At 42.7% G+C, this 16,179-nt stretch overlaps 1 protein-coding gene across 1 annotated transcript in view; it reads right to left on the bottom strand.

The window, feature by feature from the left end:
- Nucleotides 1–373: 373 nt before the first annotated feature.
- Nucleotides 374–16,179, bottom strand: part of LOC135520098 (mitogen-activated protein kinase kinase kinase 5-like) — a 33,120-nt gene continuing 17,314 nt past the window's right edge. Inside the window, exons 16-28 of the mRNA XM_064945434.1 lie at nt 12,251–12,387; nt 11,839–11,944; nt 11,510–11,667; nt 7,785–7,977; nt 5,517–5,676; nt 4,998–5,169; nt 4,270–4,455; nt 3,760–3,865; nt 3,303–3,546; nt 2,877–2,989; nt 2,012–2,109; nt 1,656–1,732; nt 374–1,385 (exon numbers count right to left, since the gene is read on the bottom strand). Of these exons, the coding sequence (XP_064801506.1) occupies nt 1,277–1,385; nt 1,656–1,732; nt 2,012–2,109; nt 2,877–2,989; nt 3,303–3,546; nt 3,760–3,865; nt 4,270–4,455; nt 4,998–5,169; nt 5,517–5,676; nt 7,785–7,977; nt 11,510–11,667; nt 11,839–11,944; nt 12,251–12,387 (1,859 nt within the window). The 3' untranslated portion in view covers nt 374–1,276. The remainder of the gene's footprint in view (nt 1,386–1,655; nt 1,733–2,011; nt 2,110–2,876; nt 2,990–3,302; nt 3,547–3,759; nt 3,866–4,269; nt 4,456–4,997; nt 5,170–5,516; nt 5,677–7,784; nt 7,978–11,509; nt 11,668–11,838; nt 11,945–12,250; nt 12,388–16,179) is intronic.

The following is a 16,179-nucleotide window of genomic DNA, read 5'->3' on the forward strand; positions in this document are numbered from 1 at the left end:
CACCAGCGACTCCTGTGGCGGGCCGGGTGCAGTGCATGCTGACACGGTCGCCAGGTGTACGGTGTTTCCTCCGACACGTTAGTGCGGCTGGCTTCCGGGTTAAGCGGGCATTGTGTCAAGAAGCAGTGCGGCTTGGTTGGGTTTTGTTTTGGGGGACGCACGGCTCTCGACCTTAGCCTCTTCTGAGTCTGTACGGGAGTTGCAGCAATAAGACAATTGGATACCACAAAATCAGGAATGTTTAGCAGGGCTATAAATTATAGAGAAGTTGACTAAAGCACAAACAGACCTGGCTACTAGGCATGACAAAGAAACATGCAGTGTCCATGTTTCATGTGACATTTTGAATGACATGTAGATATTTTGTTGTCGCTGGGTGGTGTTAGTAATTATGCCTACCAAGACTTTTATTCCTGTAACTACAAATGTTAAACAGAGAAAAAATCATATTTAAGCATATGACATTTTTAACATGAACATTGGCCCCTTTCTTTATCGAAAGACCCATATACACCTATTACAGACACCACCAGTATGTGGTATACACCTATTACAGACACCACCAGTATGTGGTATACACCTATTACAGACACCACCAGTATGTGGTATACACCTATTACAGACACCACCAGTATGTGGTATACACCTATCACAGACACCACTATTCCCACTTATTTAAATGACCAATCACCAGAACACATTCTCGCAAAAGTGTATATTTACCATCAATAACATAACTTTTCTTCAAGTCCTGGGCCCTGAGAAGAGCTCAGAAATGGTGTACATTAAAGGGGTACATTTTGTTTTATACTACACACCAAACTAACAAATAAATGTGAAGTATCATGGAGGCACGGAGTGTCTATTGAGGTAAAAATATGACAGCTGTTGGCCCTAAATATCCCCCCTCACCCCTCCGAATATCAGGGAATTGTCAATGGTTTAGAACCCCATTTCAGCCAATCAGATTGCAGATTTCTCCGAACCCGTTTTACAAGTACAGTTATTCACAATAAGAAATGACAGAAAAACATACTGTTCATCCATCTTTCTGTAACCATTTCAGTTCCAATATAACATCTTTGGGGAAATACTAAGGTAGGTCCCAATTTTTATGACATGATTATCTTGTTCTCAGAAAACCGTACATGCGCACACACACTGACACACACACTAATTCCTGCATCTTAACTATGAGACAAATTCACAGACTCAGTCAATTTGTACCATGTTGTGTTTATAGGACCAGCCTATTAGTGGAACACGTAATGACCCATCAGAGAATGGTGTCCTCGTCCTCTTCAGAGTGTGTGCTGAGCTGAGATTTGAGCTGTGACTTCCTCTGTGTTGTGATGGCCGCCCAGACACGACACAGCATCCCTCCTCTGTGGAGAAACAGTAACAGTAAAAAATACAACCATTACAGTACAGACCCTTTGTGTGTGTGTGTGTGTGTGTCACATCCATACACCCTCCTACTGCACAGATCCCTAGTCACACATTGACACATCTCAGCGATCCACAGTACTTTCACAGTCCTTTGAATAACGACATAAACATCCAAACAGAAAACAATGGGTTTTCCTCATTAGCGTAGATCAGTTTCCTGTTTCTGCTTTAAGGATGTGCGACCATGATTGGAGGAGGAAGTTCACCTTATGGCACAGTACATCAAGTCATCCCTGCAGGCCATGGTGAGGAGACAGTCCAAGGTGAACTCGTGAGAGAGTAACTACAAACAAAAGCACAGCGTGAATTCTACTTACGCAACATCAGTGAGAACAAGCCTCATGCAAACACGGACTGAAACCGAGCTCCATTACTTCCTATTTTTTCAGATTTTTCGTGGTATTGACTTTTGTGATTTGTTATTATAATGTGAATAAGGCTCTTTTCACCAATTAGATGGTTTATTCCATGCATGTAGTTACCCATAAATCAATAGCCACACCATATCTTGATAACCAATCCCACATCATTAAATCACAAAGTCGTTTTTGAAGTTCCTTACCTTGTCTATGGTGTCCTGATCGACTGGGATAGCCTTCAGCCAGCAAACCAAGGACTTGACTTCTGGGTTCAAACTTATCTGCAGGGACAACTCTGTATCTACAGGAGGATGAGAAGACAAGTCGGTATGATCTGGTCACCAGTTTGCGCCATCATGCTACTAAGCTGAACATTGTGAGTATTTCAAATGCAGATTTTCAGGTAGGGTTAAGGTGTTCGACTGACAGTCAAATGGACTGAGGTTTTGAGTCCCAGTCGGGGCTATTCGCGACAGTATACGTTAACATGGGTAAAGGAAGTAAACCTGACAGATACAAAGCAGAAGTGTTAAATAGGGTCTTATAAACAAAAACAGGCCAACATTTTCCGATGCCAGTTTCTAATCATTATTATGACTGACACATCTGGTTCCAAGTCTCGAATCTCAGCGGCAATGAGCTTCACGCCTTAAAGTCAAACCAGTAGAGCAGAAATCCACTGTCTGAGGGTGAGGTGTGGAGAGAGATCTAGAAACACAGGGTGTGAATCAAAGCCTACAAACTGTCTCAATGGCATTCCATCTCTCCATTTTAGGAACATGACAGTAGGCCGGCCGTAACTTGTAGGGCCACTGTCATACCACAAGCTTCAACCTCCAGTGTCTATGTATACAAAAACATACAGGATTTTAACGCCCGATATTAATTATTCATTAGACAAAGAGTGCTCGGCCTTGCTGCATACTAAGGCGTGGCAGAGTGACAGAATTTGGCTCACTAAGGTACTTCAACCAAACTTACAATGTTTACCAACACACTAGCCTTAAATGGGCTGACATTAGCAACAGTCAGACTGCTTTGGGACGGAGTGGGATCTGAAAACATTACCTGTGAGTTCTGATGTGTTCCTGGTAGTGTCGATCTGATCCTGTCTCCTCTGGACAGAGTTCCTCAGTAGCTCCTGGTATTCCCGCTCTTTCTCACTCAGCTGAGTCAGCAGTCTGAAACACACAATTAGTCATCATGGACCAGGCCTGAAGTAACAGTACATTTTCCTATTTACACACGTCACTTCACTCTCCATGTTGTAACTGGTTGCAATGTAATCCTTGGTTGTGTGCTGGCACTTTTCACTGAATCTGTAGGAATTACTATTTTCTTTACATTTTAAAGCCAATTATACTAAAGTTGAAATGAAAGGAAACCCCAGGTTAAAAGGTGGAATAAAGAATAACATGACAATACAAATGCATTTTTTTTTTGTCATGCCAATAAAGCAATGTAATATAAACAGCTAAGTAAATGGCACTGAACCTGCGAGTCTCTAGCCGTAGATCTGTCAGTTCCTGACTGAGGGGACAGGTAGTGTTGTACTGGAGGCCATTGGGTAAGCAGGGGCTTTCTGAAACTTCCTCTATGGTCTCTGTGTCGGCTGGCGCCGCCACCTGGTCATCTGAGAAAACTGCAGGCAAAAGCTTTACTGGTTCCCTGGGCCGCTGCCCTCTCTCTGGGCTACTCTCCTCCGTCTCAAAGGAAGACTGCAGCTGGAGCTTGAGCTCTGAAAGACATTGAGGTGTGTGTGTGTGAGCAAGAGTGTGTGTGTGGGCAGGGATTTGGGAGGTGGTGAAGTCTTTGAATGGCGGGGATGGACTCAATTCCAAATCCCAGAGTCATATCATGAAATTGAACAGGAGTTCTATGAGGAATGTCTATGTCCAATACAACGTATAGAAGTTGAGATGGAATTAGGCCCGACTCTGCTGGTTCTTACCTGGTAATAGTACAGTGATGGCGTCCTGCACGGCCTGCCTCAGCAGGTTATCCAGAGCAAACATCCAGTGAGGTTTCACCTGCTGCTGCCTCAATACCTTTTTCACCTGCACACACACACACACACACAAGGGAGTGAGAAGAATGGATTAGCATAATACTATTGGGTGTGATGCATAGCCTGTGGTAAAACTCCTGGCTATTTACACATATACGACTCCCCCTGTTCAATCCCCTGTCCACCCTGGCCTTGTGATTACTATCTGTCTAATACTTGAGGAACCGTGTGTGAAATCTATGGCCAATCCATGACAGTAAGCAATCTTTTACGTGCCAGGGAGAAATGGAAACTGGCAGGGCTACTGTCCTCAAGGACTGGCGATCAACTCCTGGGTAATGTTCATTAAGTACCACATGAAAAAGAACAGGGAGGAACTACTCCAATAAGATGTTTTGTAATGTTTTCCGTTGCATACCCGAATGAACACAACGGTGACCTCCAGTGACCTACCGCATCCTGGAAGCTGAAGAGCACAGCTCGCAGGTTTTTGAGGGGTACTGCGGTAGCAAGCAGTGTGGAGCGCAACTTCACCAATCTGTTCGTCAGGTGTCTTCTGTCTGGAGAGCGGATGTTCTCCCGCAGGCAGCCAATCAGCTCAGAGATGTGCTCTGAGGTCACAGACCCAACGTCTGTTTGCTTAGAGGCAAGGAGAGAGGAAACATTCTAAAATAATTATAGGCAAATAAACCTACAAGGGTAAAATGTAGACATAAACACTCATTCTTTCACACCTTTCACACCCAACACACTCAGTTTAAGTGCCTTGTGGCCCTGTGCAGCTCAGTTGGTAGAGCATGGTGCTTGTAACACCAGGGTAGTGGGTTCACTTTCCCGGGACCAACCTTACGTAAAAGTCTGCTAAGTGACATTTATTATTATTATTATTATTACACCATACATTGTCTTTAATTGCTCTGGATATATGCATGCTCCGATCGGTTGAGTGCATGCCCTCATAACCATCCTAAGCCATTGCATTTATCAGGATTTGACTGTATTAGGGATAGATCCTTCTCTGGGCCCATATAATTTTTTTTGTCAAAGAGTAGAAGTACCGATCTAAGATCAGGTCCATCCAGTCTTATTCATTATGATCTAAAAGGTCAAACAGATCCTAGATCAGCACACCTACTCTGACATATACAGCCCAAGATCTCTCTCTCTACCTCTCGCTCTACCTGAGGTAGTGTGTTCTGGATATTGTGCACCACGTCAGTGATGTACTCAGTGAGGATCCTGTGCAGTGTGGCCCTCCTCTCGCTGTCCTTCCTCAGTAGGAACAGGCCCAGGTTCTCCCCTGACATGGCTGGACTAGCCGTCGTGTCCACAGCACTGGGCTCCTCTGACACCCTGGCCACCAAGGTGGAGACGAGATACACCAATGTCACATAGATAAAACATTCTGCCATACAAATATGGTCTTTGGCAATATATAGCATGGGCTCCATCTCAATTGCTTGAAAATCTGACCTCTCCTCTACTCCTCCCCTCGGTCTGCAGCGATTGGAAAATAAGACAATATCGTGGAAGCTCATCATGGAGCAGTTGGATTTTTCAGACAATTTAGAAAAAGACATGGTCATCTATCTTGAGATGATCTCTTGCATTAACAGTAGGCAATGATCTACAATTAAGTTGTTTCACAAATCGGATGTAATCGAATGGGGAACCAGAGGGTATAGGATGTTTTGACCTACGGCAGGAAGCCTCTGGTGCTGGGTGGGCTCTTTTTAATGTCCGTTCCTCTGAGGGGGGAGATGATCCTCCGGAGGTCCCAGGAGCACGACAGGTCCATCGTGTCTGTATCTGTCACAGGTACAGACACCGGGACAGACATACTGCGCTGGTAGTTGTCACCTACAGGACACAAAGCAGGGCAGAGTCATTACCCCAGTAATGGTGACGGAATGGCGATGAGCATAGCCTTTCTGAATTAGGAAGACTATACACAGACAAGGGCAATAATAATTAATATTTCAGACAATTATGAAAATAATGAGTGTGGTGATAGAAATTAGGATCACTTTTGTATTTTTGAAAGACAAGGAGAGCGAGAGATACACACTGCTCAAAAAAATAGAGGGAACACTAAAATAACACATCCTAGATCTGAATGAATGAAATATTCTTATCAAATACTTTCTTTACATAGTTGAATGTGCTGACAACAAAAATCACACAAAAGGTATCAAAGGAAATCAAATTTATCAACCCATGGAGGGTCTGGATTTGGAGTCACACTCAAAATTAAAGTGGAAAACCACACTATAGGCTTATCCAACTTTGATGTAATGTCCTTAAAACAAGTCAAAATGAGGCTCAGTAGTGTGTGTGGCTTCCATGTGCCTGTATGACCTCCATACAACGCCTGGGCATGCTCCTGCTGAGGTGGCGGATGGTCTCCTGAGGGATCTCCTTCCAGACCTGGACTAAAGCATCCGCCAACTCCTGGACAGTTGGTGTTGGCGTTGGTGGTTGGAGCGAGACATGATGTCCCAGATGTGCTCAATTGGATTCAGGTCTGGGGAACAGGCGGGCCAGTCCATAGCATCAATGCCTTCCTCTTGCAGGAACTGCTGACACACTCCTGCCACATGAGGTCTAGCATTGTCTTGCATTAGGAGGAACCCAGGGCCAACCGCACCAGCATATGGTCTCACAAGGGGTCTGAGGATCTCATCTCGGTACCTAATGGCAGTCAGGCTACCTCTGGTGAGCACATGGAGGGCTGTGCGCCCCCCCCAAAGAAATGCCACCCCACACCATGACTGACCCACCGCCAAACCGGTCATGCTGGAGGATGTTGCAGGCAGCAGAACGTTCTCCACGGCGTCACCAGACTGTCACGTCTGTCACATGTACTCAGTGTGAATCTGCTGTCATCTGTGAAGAGCTCAGGGCGCCAGTGGCGAATTTGCCAATCTTGGTGTTCTCTGGCAAATGAAAAACATCCTGCACGGTGTTAGGCTGTAAGCACAACCCCCACCTGTGGACGTCGGGCCCTCATACCACCCTCATTCATGGAGTCTGTTTCTGACCGTTTGAGCAGACACATGAACCTTTGTGGCCTGCTGGAGGTCATTTTGCAGGGCTCTGGCAGTGCTCCTCCTGCTCCTCCTTGCACAAAGGCGGAGGTAGCGGTCCTGCTGCTGGGTTGTTGCCCTCCTACGGCCTCCTCCACGTCGCCTGATCTACTGGCCTGTCTCCTGGTAGCGCCTCCATGCTCTGGACACGCTGACAGACACAGCAAACCTTCTTGCCACAGCTTGCATTGATGTTCCATCCTGGATGAGCTGCACTACCTGAGCCACTTGTGTGGGTTGTAGACTCCGTCTCATGCATGTCCTTTCTTGGCCACTCCTATCGATCTATCTATCGATAGGAGTGGCCAAGAGAGATTATATATATATAAATAAAACAGCACTGTGTATATATATATATATATATATGTGTATATATGTGTGTGTATATATATATATATATGTGTGTATATATATATATATATATGTATGTGTGTATATATGTGTGTGTATATATATATATGTATATATATATATATATATATATGTATATATATATATGTATATATATATATATATGTATATATGTATATATATATATATATATGTATATATATATATATATATATATATATATATATATATATATATATATATATATATATATATATATATATATATATATATATATATATATATATATATATATATATATATATATATGTATATATATATATATATATATATATGTATATATATATATATATATATATATATATGTACATACACACACACACTGCTCAAATATTTAGGGAATCGATAGATCGATAGAAGTCACAAGACCAGACTCTGGCACTGATGATGACTATGAAAATGATGACGCTAACTATGACGATGAAAATAAAGCTACCTATGATTATGACGATAACAATGATGATGACTCACCAGCATCCGTAGGCAGTGTCTCAGGCTCTGGCTTGGCCTTCCTCCGGGAGGTGGACTTGAGGAAGGAGTCCTTGAGCAGCTCAGAGGCCGTGGCCCTGTTGTCTGGGTCCGGTGTGAAGCAGCTCATGATGCAGACTTTGGCCTCACCTGACATACACTCCGGCACCTCCGGGTGGATCTTGAACATACCAACCTAGACGGAGACGGGAACAGAATACGTACTCTTCAGGGTTGTGTTCAGTAGGGCGCGCAAGGTAAAACGTTTTGCAACGGAAACTGACAGATTCTTATTGGACAAGTTCAGGTAGTCCCTCCCTGTTTTAGTATATCTTCAGTTTGATGCTTTCTGAACACAACCCTGGATTCAGCTGGTAAAATTCTGTACTGTCCAGAATTCACCAGGTACTAACAAGGTATAGTACCTTGAGTATGCAATAACATTCTCATTGTCAAACCTTTAGGTTTTGAAGAAAAGGAAACGCACACCTATTTAAGCGAGGTGCTGGCTAGCGGAGTAGAAAACTTGAAAATAAGAGAGAGCCGCACACTCTAGGAGCTCAGATGCAAAAATGTAATTACCAACGTTTCGACAGCCAAGCTGTGTAATCACAAACACTGCGGGATGACTCGTTTATAGTGTCAAAAGACACAGGTGTCTGTAACCATGGTCAAGAGTGGCCTAATATCATTGGTTAATTATCAAATATTAAAATAGCATACAAACAAATGGATAGCATACGGATAGCATACGATCATAAATTAATTTTCGACTACACAAGCTGTTAATGATGCTGGCATATTCAATGAACTGATGAAAACTAACCAAGCGCTCTAGGACAAGTTGTCTACAGAAATAAAGGAAGTCATAAACAAGAAATTCAACCAAGACAAAAAAGACAAGGCCGAGGATAAAGTCTACTTCTGGAGAAACCCTGACAAGAGGTCTGCTCCTCCTCTCCATGGCAGACGCAGGAGGGATGCCACTTATGTCCATCCACCCCCGTCTGACCAACGCTCTACAACCAGCGCCTCATGGGCTTCCAGTGGTAGTTTTTTATTCAACGAGAGATTGGACGGACGGAAGGGCGGAGGTGGCCGCAGGCATGCGCATCAACGAGATGTCGCACCCGACGGGGTAAGAAGAAAGGACTATCCGAGGCAGAGGAGACCGTTCACACGGTGCCAGAACCCACGGGACTGAGTGTCTTTAATTTATCAAGAAAGATATTGAGCCCTGCCCATGTCTCTTTGCTTAAGAAAGGGTTATCTTTTGTGCCTACAACATAGTGCAACAATTTTGATGTTAAGGTAGACATGTTTAGTTTTTTTTAGAAACATCCGTTTAAGGGAATAGTTTAGCTCCCCTAATTCTGACACTTCTATTGAACCAGTAGGTTGCTCTCCTGCACATACTCCGACTCCTTTTAGAAGCAAGAGTTATTTTATACCTCCAGCCAATCGCAATCACTCTATCGAGACATATTGCAGACTTGTGGAAAAAGATGTTGGACTTCTCCTGAAGAATAAACAGGGGTCAAAATCTTTCCATAATTTACCTAATGATGAAAGACAAGCTTTGCTTGATTTACAATCCGATACGTCAGTCCTTATTCGTCCTGCTGATAAGGGTGGGTCGGTTGTACTCATGGATAGGACAGTTTATGTATAAATGAGTGTCATAGACAGCTGCTTGACAACACCTTTTACAAGAAACTCAGAAGTGACCCCACTTCCCAAATTCAGAATACTATCTTTACTTTCCTAGATGGGTATTTAAGTTCTGGTTAGATAAATTGCCACTTTCTACACTTTGCCAAAATTACACAAGAATGTTACAACCTCCAAGGCGCCATATTGTAGCGGGCATTGATGCAGTAACGGCCCCTCTATCTACTTCTGTTGACTTTTTTATTAGACCACTCGCAGAACAGCTCCCCTCCTTTGTAAAGGACACCAGCAGTATGATCTCTATCATTGAATCTCTTGATCCTCTCGCTGAGAATACCTTGTTAGTTACTTTTGATGTTGAGTCGTTATACACAAATATTCCACACGAGGGCGGTATTGAAACCATGGAACATTTTCTTCTGCAACGTGACCCTAATGAACTACCTTCCAGTGCATGCATTATAACATTGGCTGAAATAGTACTCACACAACTATTTCATGTTTCTAAATGATTTCTTTATTCAGATGAAAGGTACTGCTATGGGATCCCCCATGGCTCCTAACTATGCTAATTTGTATGTGGGTTACATGGAGAAACAGTCTATTTTCAATCCTCTCAAAAATGTTTTCTTGCCTCACATCATTATTTGGAAACGGGATATTGATTGTATTTTTGTTCTATGGAGGGGTGATGCAAAACAGCTCCAGGCGTTCCATGCTTTTCTTAACTTCTGTTCTGAGCATCTGAGATTTACTATGCAATCTGATACACGTCAAATCAGTTTTCTTGATCTTCTGATCTTGTGTGAAGATAATATTCTATACACTGATCTTTACAGGAAGCCTACTGATCGTAACAGTTTGTTGAGGGCTGATAGTTGTTACCCACTTCCCTTGAAAAATAGTTTCCCCTTAGCCAATTCTGTTGAATCAAAAGAATTTGCAAAAAACAAAATCAGGTTGACAGAAATATGGCTGAGACGCAAAGACAGTTCAAGGACAGGGGCTGCAAAAAGATCAGATGAATATTGCCATTGAGAAAATTCAAAACAAAGCATGACCTTTTTCAAGGTCAGTCTCGCAAAAAGACGCATTCTTGTGTTCTAACTACCCGCTATTCAAAGCGTTCTGAACAAATTAAGGGAATCGTTCACAAACATTGGCACATACGAAAATCCGATGAAAGTCTCGGTAATGTGTTTTCGGACCTTCCCGGGGCAGAAATCTCAGAGACCAATTGGTAAACTCTGATTTACCACCCCAAGATATTCCTGAACAACGTCTATTTGCGCCCCTACTGGATGGAAATTACAAGTGTAATGGCTGTGCTCAATGCAATGGCACTTATAAATGTAGATCCTTCAAACACTCACAAACAGGGAAATCGATCCCAATAAAGGTGTTATTACGTGCTCCACTAAGGCAGTTATTTATCTTATAACTTGTCCTTGTGGTAAAAATTGTGGGTTAAACAAAGCGTGAATTAAAAGTACGTATCTCAGAGCATCGTAGCACCATTAGGTGCAAAAAATTGACTTACCCAGTTGGGGCCCACTTTTTGGAGGCAGGCCACTCGATATCATCTCTGCGTTATATTGTCATCGAACATGTCACCCTCCCTAGGAGAGGGGGTGACCTTGATCATTTATTGTTAAAACGAGAGGCTGCCTGGATCTTTAACTTAAAGACCCTTGCTCCCTTCGGTCTCAATGTAGACTTTGTTCTGAAGCCATTCTTGTGACTTTGCCATTGTAATTGTTTGTAAGCTTGTGTAGTCGAAAATGAATTTATGATCGCATGCTATCCATTTGTTGTTTGTATGCTGTTCTTTGTATGACATTTTAATATTTGATAATTAACCTATGATATTAGGCCACTCTTGGCCATGATTACAGACACCAGTGTGTCTTTTGACACTACACAAACGAGTCATCCCACAGTGTTTGTGATTACACCCTGATGAAGACAGCTTGGCTGTCGAAACATTGGTAATTACATTTTTGCATCTGAGCTCCTAGAGTCTTCGGCCCTCTTTTATTTTCTAAGAGAAAGATTACCTTGAACATGGCTGCCTGTGGGCTGCCCAGCTCGTGGAAGGGTGGTTTCCCCGTGGCCATCTCTATGATGGTACAGCCCAAGGACCAGATGTCTGCAGGCTTCCCGTAGCCCCGCGGGCCCTGGTCGATGATCTCTGGAGCCATGTACTGCAGGGTCCCTAAGCACACCACACAGAGACGTTTAGACACCCGCCTACACAAACATGTAGACAACACATGTAAATAATGTTCATACCAACAAAGTCAAAGGACAGTGTTCATATGCAAAGAGCATGGCCACATACCCAACCACACTCATACAAAAGCATCAAACATACACCCACACACACCTGTAAAGGTCTCTGTGCAAGGGTTGATTCCCGCCAGTCGTTTCGAGGTGCCAAAGTCAGAGATCTTGAGAACACCACTGTAGGTGTTAATCAACACGTTGTCACCCTGTGAGAAAATGACTTGTTTCTTACACGAGATACTCTTTCCCCACAACACATTGTGACACATTAGTAGTTGAGTAAGCAACATACACCAGGTTCATGCTCAGTAGGCCACAACGTAGCAAAACGTTTTGAAAAGGAAAACAAAAAGGAGCGTTTCTTAAGTGCAGGAAATGCCTTCCTGTTTCACTCCATTTTCCGCCGTTTAGTACCGAATGAACACAACTACTAACTCTGACCATGAGAATTTAAATCCGCTGTGGCATTGGTACTTAAAAAAAAATAAAAAATAATGTAAAAAAAACCTCACCTTGATGTCTCTGTGGACTATCTGGTTGTCATGGAGATACTTAAGCCCTTCCAGGATCTGCCTGGTGTAGAAAATGATGGTGGCCTCATTGTCTTTCAGGGGTCCCCATTTGGAACGCAGGAGAGAGGACAAGCTTCCTACATGGGAGAGATGACATTGGAATGGGTTACGGATAGATATGTAAGGGATTCTATTTAGGATTTGCAACACCTGTGGGCCTCGTTTCCCAGTTGCGATGTAACTTAAGCATTACGATGACGTACCAGATGCATCATTATATACACGAGCCAACTTGTTTCCCAAACAACCACCCAGTGAGAACGTTCGCTTAGTGCCTTGTTATACCATGTGTCAACACTGTTAGGATCAGATATCTCCATTCAAATCTGAACATTAAAATGATTCCACAATACTGACCAAGGATCAGCCAGTAGAGAGTTAATAGTCTATTTTCAGACATAGGTGGTACTGAGGCAGCTTATTATGCTTACCCAATAACAATGCACTACATCACAGATTGGGCACATCGTTGACCACGTTGTCACACGTCATGAAAAACTTGGCCGAATAGCCTAGTCGAAAAATAGAACTCAATTGATGGAAATAGCCTACACAGACCCATGTAGGCTAAGCATCTTTTAATGCAGTCATCTTGGTTTTCATTCGAAGCTTCTACACCTGCATTGCTTGCTGTTTGGGGTTTTAGGCTGGGTTTCTGTACAGCACTTGGAGATATCAGCTGATGTACGAAGGGCTAAATAAATAAATTTGATTTGATTTAATTGTATTCTTCACTTGTTTGAAACAATTTCAAACACTTTGGCAACTTTGTATTTGTAGTCAACTTAGTTCTGAAGGTAACGGTAGTCAAAGTAAGACAGAAAAAAATAAAATCAAGATGTTTATGCTGTTTAGCCAAAACCTGTGAATAAAGTGAGGCGAAAGGGCAAAATAAATGCATATAATGATGCACTTTGGCTGCACTATGAGTGGTCTGGATCACTAGATGTGCCACATTACTAACGAAGGGACTGGGAATCACCTCGGCTACTAAAGAAGGTTCTAACGATGATCTTAACGTTATGAACGCTCTGGGAAACAAGGCCCCGAATATTCACAATGATAAAATGTCGGAAGCTGAAATAAAACATGACTTTTTGAAGTATTTTCACTTTTTTTATTTTTTATTTTATTTCTTTAAACACTGGTACATCAGTGACTTGATTACATTGTGATATCCATTTTTCTCAATCACTGTGATACTTGAAACACCCACACTTCCTGTGTCATATTCTGCCTGCAGCTATAGCACTGAATTAGACACACACACGCACGCATTCAAACACAAACACACACCAAAAAGACCTCCAGACTTCCTGGAAACATTCTCGCACTGGCTCTATGCACACTCACTGGACTCTACCCCCACACTCAAGCATACTACACTGACACGCCAACACACACACACTATTCTGTTTCATATCTATCCTGATTGCCTTGTCACTTTTACCCTTACCTGCATGTACATATTACCTAAATTAACTCAACTACCTCGTACCCCTGCACATTGACTCGGTACCAGTACTCCTTCTATATAGCCTCGTGATTTTATTGTGTTAACATTTCCTTTTTTGCTATTTAGTTGTAATTTTTGTATTATTATTTTTTAACTCTGCATTGTTGGGAAAAGGTTTCTAAGTAAGCATTTCACGGTAAAGTCTACATGAAATTACTGTGTTACATGAGGACTTACCTCCTGGTTACACTAGTGACCATATTCCCCGCGCATCCCGCAAAGGCGGAGGTGTTGTTATCATTTTACTCCAGTGCTAGCCTCTACACTGGCTTCCTGAACCTGTTAAGGCTCGGGACAATACTGCCCCCTTTGGATGAATTGCGTGCCCATAGTAAACTGAAAACAAAATCTGTCCAAAATTGCTAATATATGCATATAATAATAATTATTGAATAGAAAACACTCTAAAGCTTCTAAAACCGTTTGAATTATGTCTGTATGTATAGCAGAACTCACAGGGCAGCCAATCTCCCAAACTAGTTTTCTCATCAGGAAAGTTGTGCCAACTTTGACGTCATCGCCCCCACCCTTCCCAACCAGCTATGGATCTGGGAACAGTTTCTATGTCTTCCGCGAGATGTCTTCTATCAGTAGAGCGTTTAATTGTGCAAATCCCGCGAGCTTTGACCCTTTGGCAGGCAAAATACTGGGTGTCGCGAGAAAATAGATGCGCGTTCTGGCGTGAATTGTACACAGTCATTCCTCCGTTCCAGATTGTCTGAGAGGAATTGCTTTTGTCCTGTTGAATCGCCAATTGTTTTGTACGTTAATAACATCCTAAAGCTTGATTCTGCACTTAGTTTGACCAGTTTAGTTGACATATAATATGTAATTTTGAAGTTTTGATGCGCAACCCCTCGGGACCAGAAGTCATTTTGGATGCATTTCAGCTGGAACTTGTCGCATTTGCTAATACAAAGACACACGACTTGAAACCAAATGATGTTTTGGGTAAGTATGACTCCTTCCATTACATTCTGATCGAAGACCATCAAAGGGAATATTTATGTTGTAATTTTGTGTTTCTGTTGACTCCAACATAGCGGAGAAATATTGCTTATGTCTGAGCGCCGTCTCAGATTATTGAATAGTAAACGATTTCTGTAACGTTAAAAATAAATGTGACAAAGCGATTGCATTAAGAAGCAGTGTATCTTTCTAACTATATGTAGAACATGTATATTTAGTCAAAGTTTATGATGTGTATTGCTGTTATCTGGCAGAGTTATCTATAATTTCTCCGGACATTTTTTAGCATTTTCTGAACATGGCGTCAATGTAAACGGAGATTTATGGATATAAATTGCATATTATTGAAAAAAACAAATGTACTGTGTAACATGTCCTATTACTGTCATCTGATGAAGATTTTCAAAAGGTTAGTGAATTATTTTTTCTTTTAATCCTGCGTTTGTGATTGCATCTTTCGTTCGACAAAATGGCTACATATCGTCTGTGTCTTTGTGGTGGTTTGACATACATAGGTGCTATGTTTTCGGCGTAAAACATTTTAGAAATCTGACTCGCTGGGTAGATGAACAAGGTGTTTATCTTTCATTTGAGCTATTGGACTTTAATGTGTGGAGGTTAAATATTTCTAAGAATATTTTTGCATTCTGTGCGCCACTTTTTGAGTTGAGGGGGTGGGGGGGGGGGGGTGCCCTTGGGGAAAGTGTAGCGCAAGGGCTGATTTCAAGGTTTTACTGCTAACCGACAAAGCATTACATGGGCTCGCTCCTACCCATCTTTACGATTTTGTCCTGCCGTACATACCTACACGTACACTACGGTCACAAGATGCAGGCCTCTTCACTGTCCCTAGAATTTCTAAGCAAACAGTTGGAGGCAGGTCTTTCTCCTATAGAGCTCAATTTTTATGGAATGGTCTGCCTAACAGAGAGATGCAGAATCGGTCTCGACCTTTAAGTCTTTATTGAAGACTCATCTCCTCAGTTGGTCCTATGTAGTCTGGCCCAGGAGTGTGAAGGTGAACAGAAAGGCACTAGAGCAACGAACCACCCTTGCTGTCTCTGCCTGGCCGGGGGTATCGTCGGACGGGGCCACATTGTCTCCCGACCCCTCCGGTCTCAGCGTCCAGTATTTATGTTGCAATAGTTTGTGTCAGGGGGCTAGGGTCAGTCTGTTATATCGGGAGTATTTCTCCTGTCTTATCCGGTGTGCTGTGTGAATTAAAGTATGCTCCCTCGAATTCGCTCTCTCACTGAAGGCCTGAGCCCTAGGACCATGCCTTAGGACTACCTGGCCTGATGACACCTTGCCTTCCCCAGTCCACCTGGTCGTGCTGCTGCTCCAGTTTCAACAGTTCTACCTGTGGCTATGGAACCCTGACCAG

Source organism: Oncorhynchus masou, chromosome 29 (assembly GCF_036934945.1).
Source record: "Oncorhynchus masou masou isolate Uvic2021 chromosome 29, UVic_Omas_1.1, whole genome shotgun sequence".
Taxonomy (NCBI): domain Eukaryota; kingdom Metazoa; phylum Chordata; class Actinopteri; order Salmoniformes; family Salmonidae; genus Oncorhynchus; species Oncorhynchus masou.